Raw genomic sequence first — 25,438 nt, 5'->3', positions numbered from 1 at the left:
TCCCTCACTATTGTGCTTTGTCTTCATCCAGATGGAAAGAACAAGAATATAAGAAAACATTTCAAAACCAGCTGGCCCTGTCGCTTTGTAAATTCTTGTGAGGGGCCTGACTGTCAAAATGACAAAAATAAATTCGTACGTAGCGTTTGATAGTTCGGTCTTGGTGCCAAATGTTGATTCTGATTATCTTAAACATAATGAAGGTTTCTGCTGCTGAGTAGCGTTCATTTAGAAGTCTTAATTTTCTTTAATAATTAACTGTTCTCAGAGTTTCATCTACTGTCAAAACAGCTAACAAATTGGACATCCAGCTCCAACATTGTGGGAGCTCTGTTCAGGGTCTTCTTCCTCCCCTGTCATTTGGCCTCTGATGGTCATGCTCAGCTGCTTCTGGGAAGAGGGTTTCTTTCCTGCCTCCCTTTCATTACCGAATGCCTATTCCCAGCCATTCCCCCTCTTTCAGTTGATGCCACAGTTTGCCACACAAGCCCTGGTGCTTTTTCTGCAACCCCTCAACTCCCTCTTCGCTGCCTCGCCACCTCCCCCCCCTCAAAACCCCTTACCCCTCCCTGTGTGACTGGCTTCCTTTTTGATAACTGACCCCTCCTCGTGTTATTATTCGAACCCACTATTGTATAACATGCCCTTTTATATGAGGTTTCACAAAGGGCCCATTTGATCAGAGGGTTACGGTGTGCGATCGTGAGAAATGCAACTACATGGTGGTAACCTTTGTTTGGGCCAAAATGGTGGGCTGACCTCATCGCTTTTAATGCATAGCTTGGGCCATTCAGGCCCAAGTCTCACTTGCTGAGCACATTGAATTCAGTAGCCTGTCACAGATATTGCCTCTCAGTTATCTGGGTCTCCAGCTTGAAGAAGAAGGTGGAGAGAACTGCAGTTTTGGGGGGATACCAGCATCGCACGCTAGCTTTCCATCCCAATATAAACACACAAGAGAAAACCAGAGCAGCCTGTGATGTCGTTCTTTAGTGGTTTTAATATACACTCTACAATAAATATTTCCATCATTTGATGTAATTTACATTTTTACAGTAAAAATATATTTATATATGTAGAAAAAAAACAGGTTACATAGTCTCCAAAATGGCCTCATAAAGGCAAGATAGCATGTCAGCTGAAAGTCAGATGCTGTAACCACAGATAGCTGCCGTGTCTAGCTTCATTATACTCATTTAAACATTCTTTGTTGCTGAGCTGACTAACTTCTAACAAAGGGTTTTCATTCGTGAAATTATTGTTGAGCTCTCCTGTACTTTAAATGCCTCCTGATTTAATAAGAAAATAAGCGTTCTACAGTTTGTCTGAATTGGAAAAAAATCTAACAGATTAGATAGTCAATGTTTACATACAAGCCAGTACAAAAAACAACAAAAAATTATATATCGAATCCAAAAATGAGGCAAAAAGTGTATTGGCACTTGACAGGAAAAGTTAGTTTGCATGAAGCACATGGTTTTCTCTTGTAGTGGTTCTTCTGTGCTGGTTCATCCACGGTTCTCCCTCAGTGGTTTCAGTCCTCAGCGTCCCCCTGAGCGCTGGTGGTGGGAATGTTTAGTCCGCTTGTTGAAAGGGTGCGCGGGGACAGGGAGAGGAAGAACATCAAACGGTCTCTTCTCACTCAGCAAGTGCCCCCTGGGTAGACGCTTCATGAAGTGGGCCTCCCTCTGGTGTTGCTTGGTCTTGGAGGCCTTCCTGGGGCGGCCCTTGCGTGTAAAAGCCATGTACCAGCCCTCGTACTTGGCGTTCTGGAGTGCAGTGTAGTTGTTTTCCAGAACAATCTCGGTGAAGATGCAGTCCTTGCCTCGCCCTTTCCGCTGAGGAAAGAAAAAGACACGAGAAGCTGAGACACATTTGGACAATCTCCAGGAATCAGAAACACCATCTTTATTTCCAGACAATGAAATATCTCTCAAAACCGAATTTGTTCCGGCTTTGAATGAGTCTCAACAATGTATTGCCATAAGCTTGAAATCTGCAAAATACATTTCCAAGGAACACTTCACAATGTCGCTGTCGTCTTATGCAGCCACAGAACTATTATTTCCAGATTACCTTGCCGATCAACTTCCCCTTCTTGTTCATACATATGTAATATCCTGTCTTCACCCCTTTAATACGAATGCGACTTCCAAAAGAATCCGTCTCCACTTCCAGTTTAGCTGCATAGACAAAGAAAGCAAATGCGTATAATGAGATGATACAGTCTGGTCACGGTGCAAGCATGCAGACAAACGACCTCTGCATTTCTTTTTTCTGGGTTTTTTTAATGCATGGCAGAAAGAATATGAAAATTTATCATCAGCATTAAAGAAAATCAAAGTCTTCTAAAAAAAAAATCATGACCAGTCTACTAAAGATGACATAAATTCTCTCTAAGCCCTTTTTTGTAATCCAGCAGCCACCTTTAACAAAGCATGCTAACCTTCCAAAATAGCATCAAATGATAGTGATTTTGTACGGCGTGATTGTTTTCGAATGTCTGTAAATGCTGTGCTGTGATGCAGCACAGACTGGGGATAAAGGAGAGAGTGAATACTGCGGTCAGAGACACAACCACCGAGCACAGAGCAACGGTCAGATTTGGGCCAGTTACAACAGTGACACCCACTTAGGATGTGTGGAGAGTGTATGCATGGCTGACTCTTGCTCTCTCTGTGAATGTGAGTCTAGGCAAAAGAAATTTAAAAGACAAAAGTGCACACAGGAGAGGACTGGAGAGGAAAAGGTATAAAGTGAAGATGCTGACTTCACCGCTCCTTGTAAACTGAGTCATACATTGAGTGTAAAGCAATGAAAATTCCTCATAAAACCAGCCTCCAAGTAGCAGGCATCATGCATTGAGAGGTGGATGGATGGTGGCGGTTGTGGTGGAAAGATGCCTAGACGCACCAAAATTTTGGTGACAGAAATTATGTTTCCTTTTAAGGTTAAGATCTTTTTTCCTCCAGTTAAATGTTAAGAAAAATGTCCCTGCTGAAGTCCATCATAACAGGTGTCACAGACTTTCTGCAACACCAACACACTAAGAAAGAATTCATCTGCACAAGACATAAAAGATGGCAACACTGATGCCACTAACAATGTTTGCAACTGTGGCTTCTGTTTCTACTGGCTCAAACGGTTTTCCACAGGCGGCCAAAAATGACATAATTTATGCTGCTTTTCAACACCGTCCTGCGCGCCATTGAACTTAAACAATTCCGGTGTTTGTAAGGTGAACATGTTTCGTATTTTACTGTTTTCCTGAGGTTTAAAGGCACTGAAATGTAAGAAACGATGACCTTTAACTGTCATGGGGTTTGACTGATCTGGCCATAATACACGGGCTTGAAGAAGTAAAGTCGCTCGATCATTTTAGAGACAATAAAAAGTGATTCCCCTGAACGGATTAACATATGTGCATCGTTTAACTACCTATTTATTGCATAAACTACAGTGAGCCTAAATACATTATCGCATGCGTAAATTTGGAAAGGTTAATGGTTAAGTGAGACTATTCAGCAACTATTTAAAAATAAATCCCCAAAATATATAAATATATTTTTGTTTTTTTAACTATAAGATTTAGTCCTCCCTGCTGGTCTTATTTAGCGATCACTTGTATCTAACCGTGTGCCGCTCCGTCTTCTCCGTTGGCGTTCACCCTCTTGTTGGCCAGGACCTGGACGTGTTTCCCGCTGGTGCGACTGTACAGCTGGTAGGTTCGGGTCAGCCTGCGGCTCATCCGGTCCGATAGCCGGCTCTGCTCGGTAACGTGGTGCTTGAAATTCGGAGGGGACTGCACGGTGTTCTGTCGAGAAAAAAAACACCCCGAACACGTCAAGGCAAAATATTTATTTCACCTGTCTGGAAATAAAAAGCCCGTCAAGTCACTGAGCCAAGGCCCCTGCCAACAGTTCATCATAGCATTAGTCATTTTTAAATAAACCCAAAATAAAATTGGGTTATTATGAGTCTTTTCGGAGATGCTTTCAAGAAACCTCGTGGATGACATTTCACTCTGTAGGTTGTTTTTTTTTTTTACCACCGTTGATCTTTCACCCCTTCATGACTTTCTCTTTTCCCCTCATTTCAGCCGTTCGCCGTCCACATGTGTTTTAACAATTACCTTTTAGGCTGGAGCTTACCGCTTTTCAAGATGTTTGAATTGTTGCCAATTGCCATAGCACTCATAATAAAATGTTTTCATTGTTATTGCAGCCTATTGGAGAGGTGGAGGGAGTGGGCTATAAGCTGCTAAGCACTGCGCCTTTGGTACCTGTTAAGTTTTGTTCAAATTAATTAGCCTATAGAACTTTATGCAGCGTTAGTGTCTTTTTTTATTGAAGTGAAAGTGTGCGTTACCTGTGCGTAAAAGCAAAGCGCCGTGAACTGAAGTAACCTGCGGCAAAGACAAAATCAATTAAAAGCTTTAACTTGTTGCTCAGAATGTATGATTTACACAGAGAGCTACATGAAAAAAGATGTTTTACTTACAGATAACCTAACCTCGAAGTTCTCAGCCTCATCTTGTAATAGTTCAAATATTGCTTCATGAATACTCCACTGATTCGCTGCTGGAAGCTCTCGGAAATAAAGTTGCTCCTGAAGGGGATTTCAGCTCAGTTTTATCCCCCTCTTGTTACGCATAGAAAGTGATACCCGTGGCAATTAAGAGATCCAAAACTGTCAGGGTCCCATACAGGTACGGCATCTACGCTTCATTCTACTTATAGGATAGGGGGAAAAAATGGACGATTTAAAAGCGTTAATCCAAACTTTAAAGTCCCGAGAGAGCGTCGCTTTCACCAAACCACCTCCATTAAATCCTCTTTGTGACACTCAGTTGTTCAACAATGAAGATTTAAAGTAGAATGAATCCCACTTGACTTGCTTTGCCACCGCAGTGAAGAGTTTTAGTTTTACGCACAGATCTTTACGCACCAGCGATAAGATGCGTAGCCTACCGTGGGTTTCCTAAAAAGAAAGGTGATTCGATATGAAGGAAAACTAGTGAATGAATATCACGAATACTAGCGCCGCTCAGTTTGCTTAAAGTTTTCAAGCAATGTCACCACAACTGTCTTTCTATAAGATGCGCAGATAGTAAAGCTCCTGCTTCAACCTTCCTCCCACACGTGTATTTCTTGTGGTTGCCTCCAGTCCGCATACAGCATCTGTCTCCCTCTACATTTAAATACTTTAACTTGCGGGAAAGTCAATATCCTCGGTGAGAGCAGGCGGAGCGTTCAGCCTGGAGCCAAGTTGAAACCGAATACTTGTTAAGTTACTTAGCCTGCAACTATTTGGTTGCAAATCCATAAACACCGCATTCATCAATGAGTTGACTTTATAATTAAACACCTTATGAGATGAAATATAAACTAGATCCTGTCACGAAAAAATCGGCTTATTTGCGGGTAAATTGGTAGACCTGATCTACAGAAATCTAATAAAAACAGGCCCTTCAAAATCTTTTAAACCAAGCGTTTAATCACAGTCTTACACATTAATCTTATTCACGCACATGTTTTGATCTTGCAGTCAGTGCACTTTGTTTTCTAAAAGCAGAAATGTCCCCTTGAAAAAAAAAATCCTTGGCATGTACTTAAGAAAAGCTACAGTTACATTAACCTATTCCCTGACTGCAGGTTAGAGGTTGTTTGGTGGTCCCTCAGGACACACCTCGATGTACTTTTTCATCCTACATATGTAAGTAATATGTATTCCATGTGAACGCATGACACAGAATGGTTTTCACATAACATCTAAAGCCTTTGCCATGGATACAAATGCTCTCTCACTCAAAATCACTCTTCCACAACTTTTCACAATCATGGTTTGATTTTGAGAAGTGTGTCCTGGCCCATGTGTGCTACTTGCAGAGGATAGTTTCATACACTACATCATGCACTTATATTGTAATTATTCTTTGTGACAGCAAAGCAGCAGCGTTTTCTTCAAGGGAAGATCACTGTTGCATAATTGTCTCATGGGTAAAATGGGAAACTTCAAACGCAGCTTTTCAAGTATAAAATCTACAACTGAACGAATGACCCCTTGCAATCTAACATATAAAATAAAATTAGGACTCATTTAATTAAAAAAAAAATCAGATATATTTTTATATGTCATTCTTGCTGTCATGTAACTTTTGCCTGCCTTCAAAATTTCAGGAGGATTTTATATAAAAAATGTTATATCATTTCTTTGTCACTTGGACTGATAAAGCTTCATGTTTGCTTCAGATGAACTTTGGTATATTTTTGAGTTGAATAATTTCTGGAGACTTTGTCGCCAGCTTTTTTACATCACAAGCACATTAGGAAGTTGACCCCCTATTTTTAGCTAACACATTAGAGAATAAAGGAGAAACAAATACAGTGAAAAAAGGTTTCAGTGTACAGTATAATTAATATTTTTAAGCAGACTTAAAAAAGTCAGCCCAATGTCATTTGTAGACGTGAGGAGAAATACAGAGAAATGTGAAACAAATGTTACTTCAAACCCCTCTTCTTGACTTTTTATTGCTCTTGTGTGTGCAGATAAAGCATTAATCATAAATAGAGAAATGACCGACTAAACACACAATCATAAACTGCCTTCTAAATCTCTACTGTATATCTTAGCCCTCACAATGCTGCAAGTGAAAGTAAATTTAGGTAACTCCGGCAAATCAGCCTTGATAACTACACTTTAAATCAGAATAATATTGTTAACAGTATAGTTTTACAGACTTCAGGCCTCAAATCTGATTATCGTCCTAATGAGCCAAAGCAGAGTTCTGGCTTTGACTCTTACCTGTGAGACTTAATACAAGCAGGCCCATGTTCTTTGTGCGAACAGGATGGGAAACTATTGCACCCTTCACACAGAACAGCTGTACAAGAGTAAAATATAATACATACATAATTATGTGAGTTTGGTCAACGTCTTAGTTGTAAATCAGTCATTTTAGCCAATGCAGGGGATTTAGAGGGTGAAAATGGACTGCCTTATTAGTTCCAGCGGGACACTGCAACAAGTGATTTTGCCACCTGGACCAATTCTGCACTTTGTTCTTTCATATTTTGACCCCATATGAAGCAGCGATTGCACATCCTAATATGAAATCCACATGCATGACAATTAAAGCAAGTGTTTTTTTTGTAGACCACACAATGACTTATCAGTATAGTGCACGTGACTGTGTGACCCCAGATTAGTTCACCCACGAGTCATTTAAAGAAAATTTGATTAAGAGGCAAAGGAAACCTTGAGTCCCATATCGAGGGTTTCTTTTTATTTTAAAGCCACTGTACATCACTCACAGTCAAAGTTTCTATTTTAGGTTTAGGGGATGACACAAAAGTATAGTTTATTATTTACTTTTTTGAATGTCTTGGGGTTATAGCTCATGCTGATTGTCTCCCAAAATTTTAGCTTCTGTCTTTGTTAACTTATAGTCAACTTATTTGAGCCGAAACCAACAAGAGAAGGTCAGTGCTTTTTTTGTGAGGAAAGTTGTGCATGTTTAATTAATTTTGACAGCCTCGACACATTATCATTGTAATAACTGTGAATATGAATGATAAATTAAAGAAAAAACATTTAGGATGAGTTTTTAACTTGGCTTTTTTAGTTTGTGATTTTATAAGTGCTTTGTGAGTGAACTGCCCTGAAAAAACTTCTGTAAAAAAGTAGAAATTAGGTTTAAAACTTGTTGGGGGAAAAGTGGCTGATATAATGGCACTGGCTTAATAAATGTTACCTGGGATATGTTACTTGAATATTTAAAATTACATGAGATGACTGACACAACTCCCTGTATGTATGTAAATATAGGTTTCCACTAGTGGTCTGGCAAGTTTGCTGTGTTCTGCTCCCGCCAAGAAAAACGTAACCTCTTGTTAGCTGAGAAAAAGGGTCTTTACACTTCAGTTTTTGCACAGATTAAACAAACAAGACGTGATGTTTCAAAAAGCTTTAGATGTGCCTTTAGGGGGGTTTCTGGGGTGCTTTTAAGATTTCTACCTAGCAGCAACCTCTGAAAAATGAAACCCATGTACCAAAAACTACAGCTCCTCTAATGCAAGAGTGGGTAATTAATTTTCCCAAGGGGCCACATGAGAAACTGTTGTGCAGGGATTCACCAACAAGCTTATAAAGAGATAAAACCCACCACAATGGTCTCAGGTTCTCGTGGGGACTCTTGGGAAAATGATTTGCCTACCCCTGCTTAAAGGCTGTCTCCAAAAGTGTTGACTGTCTGGTATAAAACAAACAAATCAATAGAAATATTTTGTTCTCTGCAGTTAATTTCCTGCTTTTGTGTCAGCTGTATAGGAAGTACTTTTTTATCTCTAAAAATCATTAAAGATAAATTGTTTTAAGACTAAAAGTTATACTGCTCTGATAAGCCAGTGACAAAGCCTAAGCCACGAGCTGTCTGCCAGACTTCAGCCCAGATAATATGAGTCAAAGAACTAGAACTGTTTGTTGGAGTATTTGTTGCAGTTATTTAATAGATATTATACCTTTCTGCATAGTTAACAGTAGCAAAAGGCCATCTGTGAAGTCTAATCTGTAGTTTGGTGGTAAGTAACCTATGAATAGCATAGGTTACTTACCACCAATCAAGAGTTAGCCAATGCATGCAGTCTATGGATGCAACATATTAACCCAACTTGCTACTATTTCCTGGTGTCTCAGGCTGCCATTCAGGGCATCAAAAACCAATGCTTGACTTCTCACACACAAAAAAAGAGAAAATAATGTATATTCCAGGACTTTAATGTCTGAGTTTTGAGCCAGTATTTTAAATCATTAGAATATTTCATTTCAAGTTTGAGTAAATTACACATAAAGCAGTAGAAATATTGTATCAGTGCAGGTAAAGACTGTTGACTTGACAGTTGTCCAGATGATGAAAGCTGAGCCACATAAAGTCATTGCTAAAAAGGCTGGTTGTTTGCAGAGTGCAGTATCGAAGCATTTTAATGGAAAGTTGACTGGAAAGGAAAATTGTGGCATGTAAAGATGTGCAAATAAAAAGGATGAGTGCCTCAAAGTTTTTTGGGGGTTTTTTTTGCATTTCATTTGGAAATAAAGATCCTACAGTCTGGATAAAGGCTTGGTGTTTGAACTCCAGTGTGACGTTCCCGGAGTATGTGATGGTTTGGGGTGCCATGTTATTTGCTGGTGTGTTTTATCAAGTCACAGGGCAGTGCAGTCACGTACCAGGAGATTTTATGCTTCCATCTGCTAACTAGCTTCATGGAGGCGCTGATTTCTAGCAGGACTAAGCATCTGCCCATGGTGCCAAAACTACTACCACATGGCTTGCTGACCATGTTATTACAATGTTTGATTGGCTAGCTAACTCTCCTGACCTGAACAACAAAGAGAATCTTTGGGCTATTGTCAAGGGGAAGATCAAAAACACCAAAATCCAGGCTGCTAACACCTCAGCAGTGCCACAAGCCGATCGCCTCCTCGCCACGCCGCACTGATGCAGTAATTCATGGCAAAGGTGTCCCAACCAAGGACTGAGTGCAGAAGTCTGACATTTCTGCATTTTCAAACCTTTTTTTAAAAACTGATCTTAGGTTTTTGATTTTCAACACTTCTAAGTCATAATCAATATATTCCATGATGTAGACACAACCAGGCTGTCAGATTCCCTCAGTCTCAGGTTTTTATGATAACCCAATGCAACTGCAATCTGAATATAAATCTTCTTATTTAACTCGCACAAAAGTTAATATGTTTTCAAAAACATCAAACTTTTGTGTTAACTACTCCTTTAAACAACCACAACACCTTTGTCCTTAGTGTAGTATCTGCCCCTACAGCAACACAGTGCTCAGTCTGGTGCTGTAAAGTCCATACATCTCTTACATTTCACAGCAGTCTACAACAGCCACTTACAATTTAGAAACAATTCCGTCTCTGCAATTATAAACGACATTTGGTTAAGGTGACCTGTCAGGCAGTTTTGGCTAAAATTCTCCAGACTGAACATGAAAGGTTCCTCATGAAACCTGATCAAAAGCTATATTTTTTATTCTGCTTTGTTACATACCTAACTGTCTGCTGCCTCACTCCTGAAATTCTCTAGTGAGCAGCTTTTCTGGCCTCTTAATAATTTTGAGAAGAGTTGACACAGGTCCAAGTTTTGCCCCAGATCCCTGCTCCTTTGCCTTTTCTCCCAATGCTGCTTTTCTCATTTGGATCACAGTTTGCTAATCCAAAGCCTTGGTATCAGAGAGTGAGGTACAAAGACACCAATCACAGGACGCTGTGAAAAAAAGTCAGGGAGAGGAACCTTTTGGCAAAGCTGCGCATTGGTTATTCTTAGAAGAGAAGTGACTGAATGTCTGAAAAGGCCCCAGAGCAGACTACCATTCAGTGAGAGGCATTATTCCCACTAGCTAATGCAAGACATAAAAATACACACTCTTGCATAAGGCCAGCCAATGGAAAGGTAGACACCATAGATGAAGAGAAAAAGCAGAGCCAATGAGCATGTATGAGTGTGTTTGGGTGGAAAGAAAATGTGAGATGTTGTGATTCACTTAGTGTCATCTGCTCGCAGTGTTGCTCACTCCCCAAACCTCAGCGGTTTTTTAGAAGAAAAACTCTTCAACCACCTGTTGTAATTATGCACTGCTGCTTTGTTGCAACAACCTGGACCACATAATGTGCCTGTGACCACATCACCGCCTCAGCAACTTACCTTGAACTGGCTGGAGAGTATGCTGGCTCGCATCAACCGCATCTCTGAAGGCTACAATTTGTTCCTGGCACTGCAGGACAAGAAGGATTAATGCCATATGATGAATTAAAGCATTTGACTTGTCTACTGATGTTTAACTTTGGATGAACATTTAACTGAATATGACAGCTTAATAAGTTCCTTTTTGTTTTAAGCAAATCCCTGTCATGTCTGTCAATCTTTTAGAAACAAGAATATTTCTGTATTTAATGCTAAAAAATGTGGGTGGGGGGGGGGGGGGGGGGTTTTCATATCGAAGCCACAATTTAGACTAACACAATCGAAATAAAGTCGTAACACATAAACAGCAAGTAATCATTCATAGCTCAGGGTGGAAAAAGTAAGTAAGCTTTTGAACTATTGCTGTTGATGTAATAGAATAACGGGGAGACCTACTACTACTGCAACCAAACTTGATGTTTTTTTCTTTAGTGCATTTTAGTGCTGCTAAAATTTGCTCTAAAACACCCACCAGTGGAACCAGTAATTCAGGGCTTAAATACTATTTAATTGGTGTTAGCGTGTGGTACTGGTAAAGCAGCTCACTTGTGTATAAAACAATAAAATATTTCAGAAGGCCCTGCTTTGCATAGTAATCAAGGCGCTACCTTAGTTGATATTCAGTTTTAATTGGGTAAAGTGCACAAAATTGTTGCAGTATTTTAAATACCTATGACTGACCAGAAGAGCGCTATCTTCCCTGAAGACTAGTGCCTTGTGTTTTAAAGAAAAGGATCTGGATATGCACCTCCACCTTCTTCTGTCTCAATGGAGGAATTAACATGGAGAGATGTGAGCCACCGGGGGAGATGCAGACTTTTGTTCATGCTTGTTTGTTTGTGGTTTATTAAACAGACTTAATGTTTTATTATAATTAATAATTACATTTATAACAGCCAACATAATGATTATTACAATTTTTTAAATTCAAATATTTATTTATTTTTTTCACTTTTAATGAGTGCTTACATTATGGTGGATCATCAGTGTTTTCTACACCACTTATTAGTGACCTCTATAAACTCCTTGAAGCATTTATTTATTATTATTTAGCCTCATTAAAGTAATCCACCAAATTAATTTTAATTAAAGAGTTTTTTTTAGTTCTTTTTTCTGGAATCAACTGATTTGATAATTCGGTTTATTTTGCACAAAAACTTCCATATGCAGGCAATCTCGTCTGCAACACATTTCAAGGATGCCCATAAGTTTTGCTTCAGGGTCGAGGTTAAACGCCTTTAGTCACCTTACTGCACTGAAAAATCCTGTACAGTTTCTTCAGGAGCATGTCTTATTTTTTTAATCCTCATCTTAGAAATTAATTATTAGTGATGGAAAGACAGCGTGTGAGGGACATTAACTGTCCCTCGTCTGCTGTATTGCACCATTAAAATGAGGTAATGTGGGTGGGGTGAAGGTGGGGTGGGGGTGTCAGTCTACCTTTCAGCCACAAAGAGCAGCTCAGTTACACAGCCATGATTTGGTGAGTGTGTGTGCGACTGTGCATGCGGGGGTGTCAAAACGCCAAAGCCTGAGAAAATTGTTACAGCGAGAAAATTTGGAAAATCAAGCCATCCAATGACGTTCAAAGTACTTACTCGTGTTTTAGTGAAGTGGAGAGCTTGAATGACTTTTTAACTGGATGAAACGACTGTCTGGGAATGACCCCAGTGTGTAGAAGTGATTAAAGGACCCAGTTTTGCCATAACCCAAATGTGTTTGCTTAACGACTTTGAGTGGTGCTCCTAGTACTATTAAATAAAGCTCTCTGCTGAAGATTTTAACAACTGTTGCGTACAGCAGTTCTGTTTTGCTATTTCGCTCTGTAAACGTAGTCAGTGTCTCAACAACAATTTTATCATCCAGTAAGTCTTAAATTACACTTTTTGCTCTTGTCAGTGAAAACAATGGCCCCCACGGTGTCATCCCCATCAGTTCCCTGTGCAGGAAGATGTGTGTGTGTGTGTGTAGTGTGAAGTGCTGGCAGTAAGGCAGAAAGCTGGAAAGTTGTCTCTGGATCAGTCAAACCGGTCTTCCTTCCCGAGCAAGTTGGATGTTTCTGCCGTATTTCACCCCATAACCCCCCACCCGGAATGGAGCGTGATTTACTGTCTTGTAAACACATAGGAAGTAGCATTGAAAACGGTTTAACAAAGTCAATAAAAGCAGACATGGCTCCTATCGAGGGGGCGGTGGAGGAGTCTGTGGTAGCCGCAGGCAGGTATCCTCCTCTGCCTCTCTGGTTTCCTTTGCATTCATTCATCTCTGTATCTGCATCTTTAGTCCTTATCTGTCATCTGTGTTTCTTTTTTCCTCCTTCGCTTTTTAACTTTAACTTTTTAAAAATCCCCCTGTTTTATGCACTTTTTTCACCTCCTCTACACCCTCCTTTAAACTCCCTCCTCTTTCTCTCTTTCGCTCTTTCTGCCTTTTTTTTTTTTTTAAATTTCATGCACTGGGCAGTGGACAGCCAGAGCAATTGCTTTAACAGACCTACCTGCAGGGCTGCTTAGGGCGGCTCTTTTATCTGGGCTCTGGAGAAAGAAGCCCCCAGCCCTGAAACAGCTGTGCAGACCTGGGAGTGAGAGGACCATGAAAAAGGCACAGAAGAAAGAAAAGAAATTCAATGGTCCTCCGGGAGTCATACCTCCCAATGCCTTTCTCTTGCTCTTTTTCTCTATCCCTCTTTCTCTATACCTTTCTCCTCCTTGTTTTTTCTCTGTCTCTGCCTTATTGTACAACATTTTTTTCAGCTATAAATTGTCTTTGCCACAGTTGAACAAATTCTTAATTATATTTATCTTCTGTCATATGTTTGATACGCTCAGCTTTACCACTAAATCGTTGAATTGCATTACAAGAAAGATAGTTACAGGATGAAATCTTGAACATCAATGAAGGGCGGGTACAGGGTCAAACTGAGCAGTAAGAAATAAATGACTAATTATAAAGATGGGTGTCAACCTGTTTGGGCATTACCTCCAGCTGCTCTGGTACCCATGAGTCCAGTGCAGGTTCAAGAATCCTTTAAACCTTGCATCATCTCTGGGTGCCAAAGAAATGGAGGACAGGTCTCCCTGTCTCTGGATTTCCAGTTACTTCTCACACTTCTTTCCTTTCAAAGGCGAATGCTACTCTCTTCAGACTCTTCAATCAAATCTTTCAAGCCCTTTCATCTGTTTACTTCTGTTGCTCCCATGTCTTTTAGGAGCTGAACAGCTTATGCATAAAACTGCAAAATCTTCCTCTTGAAGAAAATGTCTACTGCCTCTTCAATGGAACATTAAGCTTAAATGATGAAGAGAATGGTTTTAAGACTGCTGGACCAGATCGTATGTTAGGATGGAAGTTTTTCAGGAATCGGAGCTTCCTGCTGAGACTGACTTTCAGTTCTAGTTTGATTCTGTCATCGGTAAAGCTACTGACAGTGTTGCCCTTGTCATGTCTGACACAATGAATATACTGAATTGCTAGTGGAGGATGAACTTCACCATCTTGACCAATTTTAGGCTCTTGTCATGTGACCCGTAGCATCTTAAGGAGTCCAAAGTCTTGTGCCCTGGATTTGGACTATTGCAGATGAGCTGGTATTCCTCCCTTCCAATCCACTGCTACAGGTTCACTTGATTGAAGCGTGTGCTGTATGCTACCTTGATAAAAAGAAAAGAAACTAAGCCTTGCCCATGGGCTCTTCCATGGTCCACCATGCTGATATTTATACTAATGAAGCTCGCCATGTTGCTCTTGTTCTTCTTAATTCACCAATGCTCTTCCTCTTCCTGCTGTCATATACAAACCTAATTACAATAATAATAATAATTATAAAAAAGACAATGCTATGATTTGCAAATCTCATGAACCCTTATTGTATTCACAATAGAACATACAATATATACTCAGTTGTATATAGTATTTGTATTCTATTTTAACTCTAATGTATATAGTACTTTATTTTATTCTATTCTATTGTGTGCAGTATCTTATTCGTTTTACTATTATCTTCTCCTATTCCAGTGTTTTTCTCATTTTTGCTATGTAACTTTGCATTGTCCACTTTCTGCTGTAACATAACAAATTTCCCACGTGTGGGACTAATAAAGGTTATCTTATCTAATCTAATCTTAAAGACATTTTACCATTTTATGAAAAATATTAGTTCATAGTGATATTGATAGCAGTGATATATCTCCAAAAAGATGGGACAGGGTCAACAAAAGACTGGAAAAGTAAGTTTTACTAAAAAGAAACAGATGGAGGAATATTGCACAACTAATATTTTTATTTGGCACCAGGTCAGTAACATGATTGGATATGAAAAGAGCATCTTAGAGAGGCAGAGTTTCTCAGAAAAAAAGTCGGGCAGTGGCTTGCTTCAAAAAAACACAAATTGTGGAACAATTTCAGAATAATGTTCCTCAACATGAAATTGTGAGAACTTTGAACAGTCAGGGAAAAGTCTGAAAATCAACACTGGGTGCCTGTGATCTTCAAACTCCCAGGTGGCACTGTATTAAAAACAGGTTTGATTCTCTCATGGAACTCACTGCATGGGCTCAGGAGCAGTTCAAGAAGACTACTGGATGTTGTTTAACACATATTTTCATGGGATGTTCAGCAGAATTGTATCACCAGCCATAATAAACTGTCACTCTTGTGCTCTTCAGCTTCGCTCTCGCCCAGGACGTCGACACACCCAATCCTTTTCAGCATCCTAGGTGTACACAGGATTATCCATGGAACATAGTATATTTTCAGGGTAAACACATCTGTCTTGCACCACTGGATAACATATCAAAGGCAGAAAACACCAAATCACAACAAGCTGGAATCTTGGAGGGCCAAACCAGTCCTTACATTCTTGAAGTATGTTGGCTTTCAACAGCTGGTTATCTCCTTGTTCGTTATATTAACTACAAGATTTAACAGCTTCTGAAAGAGACTTTCTCCAAACATCCTTTTTCCTGACTGCAGTGATTTCTGCAGCATCTTGCTCAGTCTTCCCTTCCTTGCTCCTTGATTCAGGACAGGTGGGGGTATCACCTCGGTGCTCACATGACAGGACGTTTTCCCCAGGAGGGATTTTCTCTTCAGCTGTTTACCGAACTGTAGCATGTGAATGTGTATTTATTTGAGTTTGAGATATTAAACAATAAATAATATCATGATTCACTATTTATTGCAACCAGCTGCTTAGGTCCTAGTAATACATTTTAGGGTTGGTTAATGGTTTGAACACCTAAAGTGACCTATAAACATGTCTGCCTCAACAAAACATTATCAGAGAATCAAAACAATGAGCTGAAATAGGCTAAATGTTTTGTGTTAACATTGTGCTGATGGTGGTACTGGAATAAGATGCCCTTTCACATTTCATACAACTTAAGTCAAAATATAAATGCATACTTTAATTTTAAAAAATCAGTTTAGGATTGTTGTTTAGTTCAGTGAATTGTTTCTACGTTTAGAGTTTGGATTCAGAGTTGTATTCGGGTCACTGATGTTTATGTAAATCACCAGTGATACTGGTAACAATAACACACATTGAATTGTTTTGATGTTTGAAAGAAAGACAAAAGGATTAATTTTCCATCTCTAGAATTAATGATTTTCTGTCCCAGCTTCTGAAAACCAAAAAAACCAAGAGCTGCAGTTTTGGAGCTAAACGTAATGTCCCTGATGCATCATCACCATCAGTCCACTCTGTGGTGAGATCACCATTCTGGTTTTAAAATTCCTTGCACTCCTCCAAGAGGTGGGATATAATAAAAAAAATGAGCAATTGGTGAGAATCCCTACCATTCTTGGGGGTGCTGTTCAAATAGCTTCTCTGTTTTATAACGGTTCTGTTTTAGCCTTTCCAATCCCAATTGATAGTTTTCTCTACATACCAGCCCCCCCGTGCACCACCTGCATTAGTTGATTTGTTTGTGCTGGACGCAGCAATGCTTGCTAGGGTCAGAGCTGTGACTTGGGTTCAATTGCTTTAGATTGCCATAAGTGTGTAGTTATGGTAATCTAAATGTTTTAGGATGTGTGTATGCAGGATGTGTGGGAGAAAAAGAGAGGTGAGGCACAGAGGCAGTGAATTTGTAACTGAGTAGCCATGTGCTGTGTGGGGGTTTTGCAGTCACATCACTAACATTCATTCCAGTCAATACCACATATAACCCATAGATGTACAATATATTTGGCTTATAGCAGGCACAGGCACTATTTCATGCACTGAGGAGTCAACTGGAAGTCTGTGTTTCACTTCTGTTGCTGGTTCAGCATTAAAAAAAAACCAGTGAAGTCTTTTTCACTTTGGTTTTTGTTTAGATTAAACACATGTGTTGATTAGTGTTGTGGAGGTGCCAGTAAGCAGTTCTGATAAAGAGCCAAGATTGCTGTTTTCTATGACTGTAGCGTCATATTTACCATACAAACACAACTGCAGCATTACTTCTATTATCTAACTCGAGCCAAGAAAACAAAAGCCTGTATTGCTCAAAATGTCAAAGTATTCATTTAAATAAGTGTACACGTACACCTCATTATGTACTCCATTTCAGCGGTTTTGCTGTTTTTTTAGAGAAATATTGATAAAATTCTACACACCATTGAATGTGCTACACATGAAGATGTTTGAATGCGTAGCAAGAGTCAGCAACTTGTGCAAAAAAAATAAAAATAAAATAAAAATTATCAGTTCAAATAAAGTTGTTGCCAGGAAAAGCCACTTTCCATTCATTATTGTCAATTGTTATAAAGGCCACTTAATAGAAGGGACTTAAATGTTATAACATTTATGAATTACTAGTTAAGTATTCCAGCAGCATTGTTTCCTCACAGTGTAAAGCCAACTCTAGGAGATGTAAAAAGCTGACCTGTCAATTATCTGGCCCTACTCTCTCTTTCCTACTTTCCACCCTTCTTCCCCAGGAGAATCTCCACAGAGAGCGGGAGAAAGATAAAGAGAGAGAGACCACAAAATGACAAGGAAGATGAAAGGATTAGAAATATGGGCGGGAAGGGTAACTGGTCATCATGAGGGGCTACGTATGGTGTATGGCAGGTAGCAGAGTGAGAAAGCAGAGAAGAGAAGACCGAGGAGGCAGAAAGGAAAGAGAGTGGACATGGCTGGTGTTGAGTGCTGTTGTGTTTGTTTAGTCCCCTTCAAAGGCAAGCTTAATTATTTTACCATGCTGTGCCTGCAGAGACTGCAGGATTCATGGGCTGCTCTCAGCCCGTATCTCTTGCAACTGAGGTCTTAACCCTTTGGCTCCCACAAAACACTTGAAAGATTCCAGTCAAAGCGATGATCAGGCTCGGCGGCCTGCAACAAAGATCATTTGGAAATGTTTAAATAAATGACGGCCAACATTAAATTCAGCATGTTTTTCATCTTAACGTTAATAAATATCTCATTCCTTCAGCAAATGCTGGTGATGATAATGCACGGAGGTCCTGTTACAGAACATCTTCACAAACTTGAATCCCTGTTAAGGGTTGGACTGTTGCTTGCTGTCTGCAGAATAGTTTGCTTTTCACCAGTGGGTGCAACAAATCTAATCTCAAAACATGTCAATAACAGCTTAGACGTTAAACCTAAAAATAAAATAAAATAATACAACGTTTGATAGACCAATTTAAATATGAGAGTAATAATTTGACATTAGTAGGATAAACATTACTTTTGTCATAACTGAATTAAATTAATTAAATGAAAACATACATTTGAAGGCACCACCAAGAGTGAATTAGCTTCAGTTAATGGGGGAAACCACACGTTTGGCCCTGTCCAGATTCCCTCACTGCCACCTCTATGATTCCAATAGAAAGAAATGACTTTGAAAACAACATATTGTGATTAAATCACTAAAAACACTCATTTTGTCAGTGACTGAACCTTCACAGAGAACTAGGTAAGCTGTTCCCCTTGTTTTTTCTCTAAGCTGGACCCAGCTAACCAAATTTTCCCAACAGATGACTCCAATAACCCATTTAAAGCCTTGCCACATGGTAGAGAACCCAGATTTGACATTATTTCAAGTTCTTTTCAATTTTAAAGATGTGGTAAAGACTCAAGTTTACTAGATATTTGACACATTCATAACACATCTATGAACATGTCATTGGACATCTGTAAATCATACCCTTCGATACATCTGGGCCATAACAGTTTAATCATGACAGCTGTACTGTAACTGGCTCTGTGTGTGTGTGCGTGTAGCATTTGAGATAACAAACTTTCACACTGAAGCTTGAATTTCTTCTCAGTCGATGGGAAGTGGATCTGATTTTCAGGACCTTCATCGTTGGTTATACCTTACACTCTGTTTTTTTACAGCTGGAGTATCGTGCACAAAAGCTCAGGGATTTACATTAAAACTTAGTGACTCCTTCAAATAAATTGTATAACAGGAATAGTGTCAGTGATCTTGTTCACTCAGTCCTGGCAAGCACACAGCAGATCACTTTACATCAAATGGGAATGCCACTCACTTTAGGAATTTATATGTGTTATTACTATGGTCTAGACAGTCTAAGACAGATGTCATGGAGATGTAAAATTGTACTTGCTCCATAAAAGGAACAAAGTATGAAAGAAGGTAAAGGTGTCAAGGTGCAATGGAGGAAATGTATTTCACTACAAAGACACTTATTTGTCAGTTCAGTTTAAAACAAGGCAGTTTAGTCCAATAGTGTCAAAGAAATACATTTTTTTAAGGAAACCCTTAAACATAGTCACTGGGAAATCTGCAGGTATTTTCTATTGCGCAAAAAATATGTCGCATTACTTCTCCCCACTGGAAAACATTTTTAAACTTTCTTTTTAAAGAAAAACAATGTTTTAAGAGTCCTAACTAGATTAAATGACTTGTAAGATTTCCTGCAGTGTGACAGCACCCAAGGTGATTTCTCTGGGAATACCATTTTCTGCCCCATAACTACCAATAATACAGACTAAAGCTTGTGGAGGTATAAAAAGAAATAAATACTCAGAGGACTCACAAAGTCACTCCTTCATCTGCTGAACAGTTCCAGATTTTACTTCCCGATGGCAGCGGTTTGGGGCTTTGTATGTGGTTTGTGGCTGTAGAGATGATGTGTTCATTACATTAGACAGACTGCACTATAAATTAACAGATAATATAAAGCTAACAAAGAAACACCAACACAAGAAATGAAAAGCTCATAAATGTGCCTCGCATTAGGGGCTTTCGTATTCTACAACTATATCCTATTATGATGACTTCTGCAGGTTATAATGGTTTTTTGGGGGTTTTTTTTAACCATTTTGTACCGTTAAAATAATAAGTCACAAACATGCACAGAAAGCCCAACATAGAGATGTTCACCAAGCTAATATACATTTGAAGTACTTTAATCAAAAGGTCCAGTTGTCATAAAAACAAGGGAAATAAATCATCCTAATTAGGGTGCAAGGTAGGATAAATCTAATCCCTTCACCAACTGTAACTGGACAGCATGCATCTCTGTCATAACTAATGTCAGTCATACAATTACAGTTAGCCTCCACTAGAGCAAAATGCCAGTTCCACTGAGTTCAGCTTCTCTTTTACACATCTGTCTGATTTAGATCATAGATTATATTAAAAAGAAAGAGTTATTGATGCATTGTTCAGTTACCTATTTGACAGAGGACTGCTGTTTTGAAGCCTTCAGATCAGCATTTTGACATTTTTGGATGAGGGGCTAGTCCTGGGGTGTTAACAGTCAGTGACAACGCAGGCTTAGTGAGATTCATCTGTACTTCACTGTGATACTAAATGGGATCCTAAATTTTGATAGTAATTTAAAAAAAAAAAATCCAGAAATAACGTCACCTGTCATTGAAACTGAATTGTCAACTCCTCAGACTCCTATACATAACCTACATTTTAATAAGTGAACAAGATCACTCAAAGTGGTCATGCCTGTAGTAACGCATAATTTAAACCACTTAGTGTATTTTTGAAAAGAGGTAAAAGTAGTTTGACCAAACCATGTTAGGTATGTTTATTTCTGTTGTAATGTCAACCTTTTTAATACCATGGGGTTTAACACCTTTGGGACTGACTCACCTTTGAGGCCAGTCTCATGTGGTTATGATTGTAGTCTTCAATGCTGGCACCAGTATGCAACACAGTGGTTAGAAGTACTACCTAACAACAAGCACACACTGGGTTAAACCTGGACCAGTATGCGGAGTTTTCATGTTCTTCTGTGCTTGCACGAGTTATTTCTGGGAGCTCTGGTTTTTCCCACAGTCGAAAAACATGAAAAGTTAACCCTGGCTTTCTTGGATGCTTTCATAAAGACATTCTTAACCCCAAGTGTTTTACTTCCTATTTAAATAAAGTTTGATCAAAATAGATGCTACTTGTTGCTGCTATCACAGGGTTGCCATGACATTTTGCCAGCTGATTTTGTGTCTTAATTTTGTACTATGTTGTATCTTTTCTATACTGCGTCTTTAGAAATGACCTGTAATAACAAGTGATTCTGCAGCACAGTTTTACCATCATGTCAAAATCCAGTAATGATGAAAGTCCTGCACGCTCATTTAGGCTGCCCACGTTGATTCTACTGTCACACTCACATGACACAATCACTTGCACTTTTAATAAATGTTAAGCATTAGGATCATGTTTTTGCTTCATGTCTGAAAGTTAGTCTGCTACCTGCTGCCCCCACTGTCTAAGCACTTCATCAGCTCCTTGTCCACTGGGCAGCTACCTGTAGACTCTCAGCATAACATCACCATTCATAAAACTCCCTATTTGCTGTCTGAAGCTTGTTGTTGGAGCCTAGATGCATTACTTTTGGTGCTGAGCTGTATTTAGTGCTAATTATCTAATGTTGGTGCTGTTCATCCATGTTAAAGAGATCAGTCTAAAATACTTTGTGATGTGACCGGTATTTTAGTGACACACCTGGGCTTGGAAGCAGTGATCTGCCATTTCTCGCTGTCTCAGCACAGCAGTAAAAGTCACTGTAAAACTGCATCATGGAAAGCGACCCCTCTGCTCCTCTTCTTTTGTTCTTATTTCACCTTTTTTTGTTTTGTTTTTTTCCATCCCTTCATCTCATTTTCTATTTCTGTCTGCTACACCCCGCTTTACCATTTGCATCCCCCCCCGTCCCCCTCTTTCCTCTGTAGTCTGCAACCTGTGGAAACAATTAGACCTTGTAAGCAGGGGCCTTTTGCCCCCGTCGTGTGGTCGGTTTAACCTGTTGCTCCAGAAGGATCTCTCCTCATAGTGCGACCACCACCTTGTCAGGCTCAGTGGGTGGGTTAAGGATGATTTGGGGGGTGGGAGGGGGGACTGTTTGTGATGGTAGGAACTAGGAGACCACCAAGCTGCTTTTAAATGTATCTCCTAAGGGTTTAGCTGCTTTGAAATGTCAGTGACACAGCAAGATCACAAAGACGCTCTGAAAGAAAATGGAAAATCTTTACGAAATGTGTCACTTTCTTGTTCTCTGTCATTATCTTTTGTATGTTATTATGTTGCAGGCCTGATAGGATAAGGTTCATCCACTTTAGGAGTAAACAAACTCCTCTTTTAGCACGAGAACATCGCCTTTCACACTCTTTTCACCCTCTCCTTAACTGCCAGGAATGCTTTTAACAATTCACTGTTGGACACAGAGCAACATGGAACGCTGGGAGATTGTTGCATTCCAAAGGGGAGCATTTTTTTTAGTTGCTCTTCACGTGTCAATCAGCGACACTATCTCCTTGTCACCCTAAACCCCCCCAACCCCCACCTCTAAGACACACAAACACACATACACTGTGAACCTACAGCCCGCTTTACTGCATCGCAGTTTAAGGACATAGTCGTCAATGTGTTAAGCACCTAAGAATGCAGGCCTTATGGTGGGTGTAGGACACACAAACACAGTTTTCTCAGACTTCACACAAAGGTCTCTTCCACCACTAACATCTGTGATGTGGGTCACTGAGGAGCGCCTCTCCTTTGGTGACACACAGTAAGCACCAGATCTCTTCCAGTCCTTTAAAAAAGGGGGGAGGGAGTATAGTTTTCCAGCCTCATAAGTCATGTTATTATTTTATTCCATTGTGATTTGGTTGACTGTAAAATCAATCAAGGCTTGCAGCTGAATCCGATATCTGAAATGATAAGGAGCAAGCTGGGTCACAGAGGGCAAACACACATCTCACACAATACCAGCAAACTTTCAACAGCTCTCCTTCCGACACACAAACACTTTCAGCCCTGGTGACATTCCCTGGCACATTATCAGTGCGTTGAAAACACCTGACTGGTATGTGACAGTTGCAGTTAGTGACAGTTCTCTTTTAAAGTGAGGACTGGGGAGGTCTTGGTGGTGGGTTGGGGTTTAAGGGTTGATCCATTTGATAGGAGTCCTGCTGGATACTTGACAGGAGCTGTCAGTGAGCCGAGGGGAGGGTGGTGCTTATCGATCAAACACCCCTCCTATCTGCCACGCTGACCTTCATGTCCCGAGGAGGGGCTGCTCTGGTGGGGAGACTGTAACGGGAGATGGGTGGGAGGGGGTAGAGGGATGTCTCGTGATTGTGAAAGTCAATTCAGTACAATAACAAAGCTAATGCACAGAAAACCTGCCACAGATGAACTTACCGCTTATCCTCGCCACATGAGTTTTCTCAGTGAAATTACCTTATCATCCAAACTATACAACTGACACGAGTCCTGTTTCTGACATATAAGATTACAACATCTAGAAAATGTAACTTTATCCAGGGAAAGTGGTGGAACACTAGAAAGAAAACAACTGCTATTTTTAAAAGCTTATTCTGACCACTAGTTTGACTTCTAAAATAGGACACTATGGGCTTCTTGAGTCTCCTAATTCATTAAGGAAGATATGTTGCTAAGGTAACTAGTCCAAAACATCGTTAAAAGTAAATGCTAAAATTTTAATATACAAAAGAAACAGTAAAACTTCAACTTTATTGATGATGATGATAACCTTTTATTTCAGACATATAAAGCAAACACACCAATAACACACATATATACGGATACCTGCATATACATGTACACGTACATATGAATGTGTGATAGGAAGAAGTATGCATATATTTATTAATCCCTACCCCGTGCTTGAAACTTTATTGATTCAAAATTTTCCTCTTCACCTGCACTTCCCCTCAGTACTTGTATACATTTGCGCCACAAAAAAGAAAAAAGAAAGGCAAAAGCAAAACAAAACAAGGTAAAACTTAATATATCAAGCTTTTTTAATTAATAAAATTATTGTTGCTAAATGTTATGTTTGTCAACTAATCAACTCAATAATTCAGGTACCAACATTTACCTAACCCAAACCCCGTACGGTTACTAGGACCGAAGTTTATCAAACAGAAATTTAGATGGAAATTATTAATTTTGTATCAGGAGACAACTTTAATTGCTTTAATTACTATTTGTCACACCATGGAGGTGAAACCCGAACATCAAAGACATCATATACAGGCTCAGTTCATGGTTTGAAAATGTTGTGTGCTTGCTGTCCACTTGTATGCACAAACGCAGCATCATATTGTTAATGACTGAAAAGCAGCAGATGCCAGCCAAAGGCAAAGTTACTCATGCACGTCTTTGCAAATTTTCCAGCCCGTTTGGAGTTGAACCAATCACATGCGCTTTGCTTTGACCTTCAGACTACGACTGTTCACACGCGCACACACACAACATTTGAATTTTGTATTATGGGTTTTCAGGGATTCAGTAGTTTCCAGAATTAAAAGTAAACACTTAAATCATCAGGGCAGCGACAGGATTGGTTGATGCTGAAAAACGTTTTTCTTTCTTCAAAATCTGGCATTGTGCCAAGGTTTATTTTTGCTGGAGAGATGGACGCCGTGCATGAAACCCTGCAGCAGCAGAAATGAGTTCGACACTGGGACACCCAGTCATCTTGTGGCTGACCATAACCAGTGTTTAGCCAGGACAACCTTTGGCCACTGGTCATTAGAGCACCATGCTGGACCTGCTGTACCGTTGTCAAAACACTGCACTTGGCGGGGACTCCGCTCAGCAGAGTCTGACTGGGAAATATGTGACTTTAAAATTGTGTATTACAGATAGAGTCATCTATGTGTCAGTGACTTGTATGTAGGCTCTTTACCCCCAAATTTTGGTCTTTTATGGTAGATGGCATAAAAACTTTATGTTTTTATTTAATTAAAGTTGAAGTATGTGCTTTTATAAAGAAAGCTGAAAAGTCGAAACATGGGGTCTGATTTGTGGTTAATGGGCTCCCCCTACAGTCTCCTGCGTTTGTCACAACTCCATGTCGGCTGTGCACACAATGACTACATGGCTCTGTTCTCAAGAGAACAGCAAGAGTTTACTCATATCAGATGTATAATTACTATCACATCTGAATTTGTGTGCACACACTTCCTCACATGCCACTTAGACACACATCCTGCCTCTTCTTTCCTCCCTGCCTTTCTCCTTCCTGATCTATAAATACTCTGTCATCTGCAGAGGTTGGCTCTGAAAGGCGTTGACCCCGGCCTCTCTCCGTCCAGCAGAGCAGTGATTTATGGAGGCTCAGGTTGGTGCTAACCTTGCACTTGAGCACTGGCAGTATAAATGATGGTGGGTCAGTGGCACCGTGGATGGAGGGGAGAAACTCTCTATCTGTGGCTCCACCTCTCTTTCTTTCTTT

The 25,438-nt window shown here is 39.8% G+C and overlaps 1 protein-coding gene across 1 annotated transcript; it reads right to left on the bottom strand.

The window, feature by feature from the left end:
* Window positions 1–980: 980 nt before the first annotated feature.
* On the bottom strand, window positions 981–5,240 carry fgf8b (fibroblast growth factor 8b). The gene is made up of 5 exons (XM_085277720.1): window positions 4,501–5,240; window positions 4,369–4,405; window positions 3,634–3,814; window positions 2,077–2,183; window positions 981–1,838 (listed from the first exon to the last, which is right to left on the bottom strand). The coding sequence occupies exons 1-5, from the start codon at window positions 4,557–4,559 to the stop codon at window positions 1,542–1,544; spliced, it is 681 nt and encodes a 226-aa protein (XP_085133846.1). The 5' UTR covers window positions 4,560–5,240; the 3' UTR covers window positions 981–1,541.
* Window positions 5,241–25,438: the final 20,198 nt, after the last annotated feature.

This window comes from Mchenga conophoros, linkage group LG6 (genome assembly GCF_057382185.1).
Source record: "Mchenga conophoros isolate Kocher_MC1m ecotype Shallow Benthic linkage group LG6, M_conophoros_male_GT1.1, whole genome shotgun sequence".
Lineage (NCBI taxonomy): Eukaryota > Metazoa > Chordata > Actinopteri > Cichliformes > Cichlidae > Mchenga > Mchenga conophoros.
The sequence above is the reverse complement of the archived record's forward strand: the minus strand, read 5'-3'. Positions and strand labels throughout refer to the sequence as shown.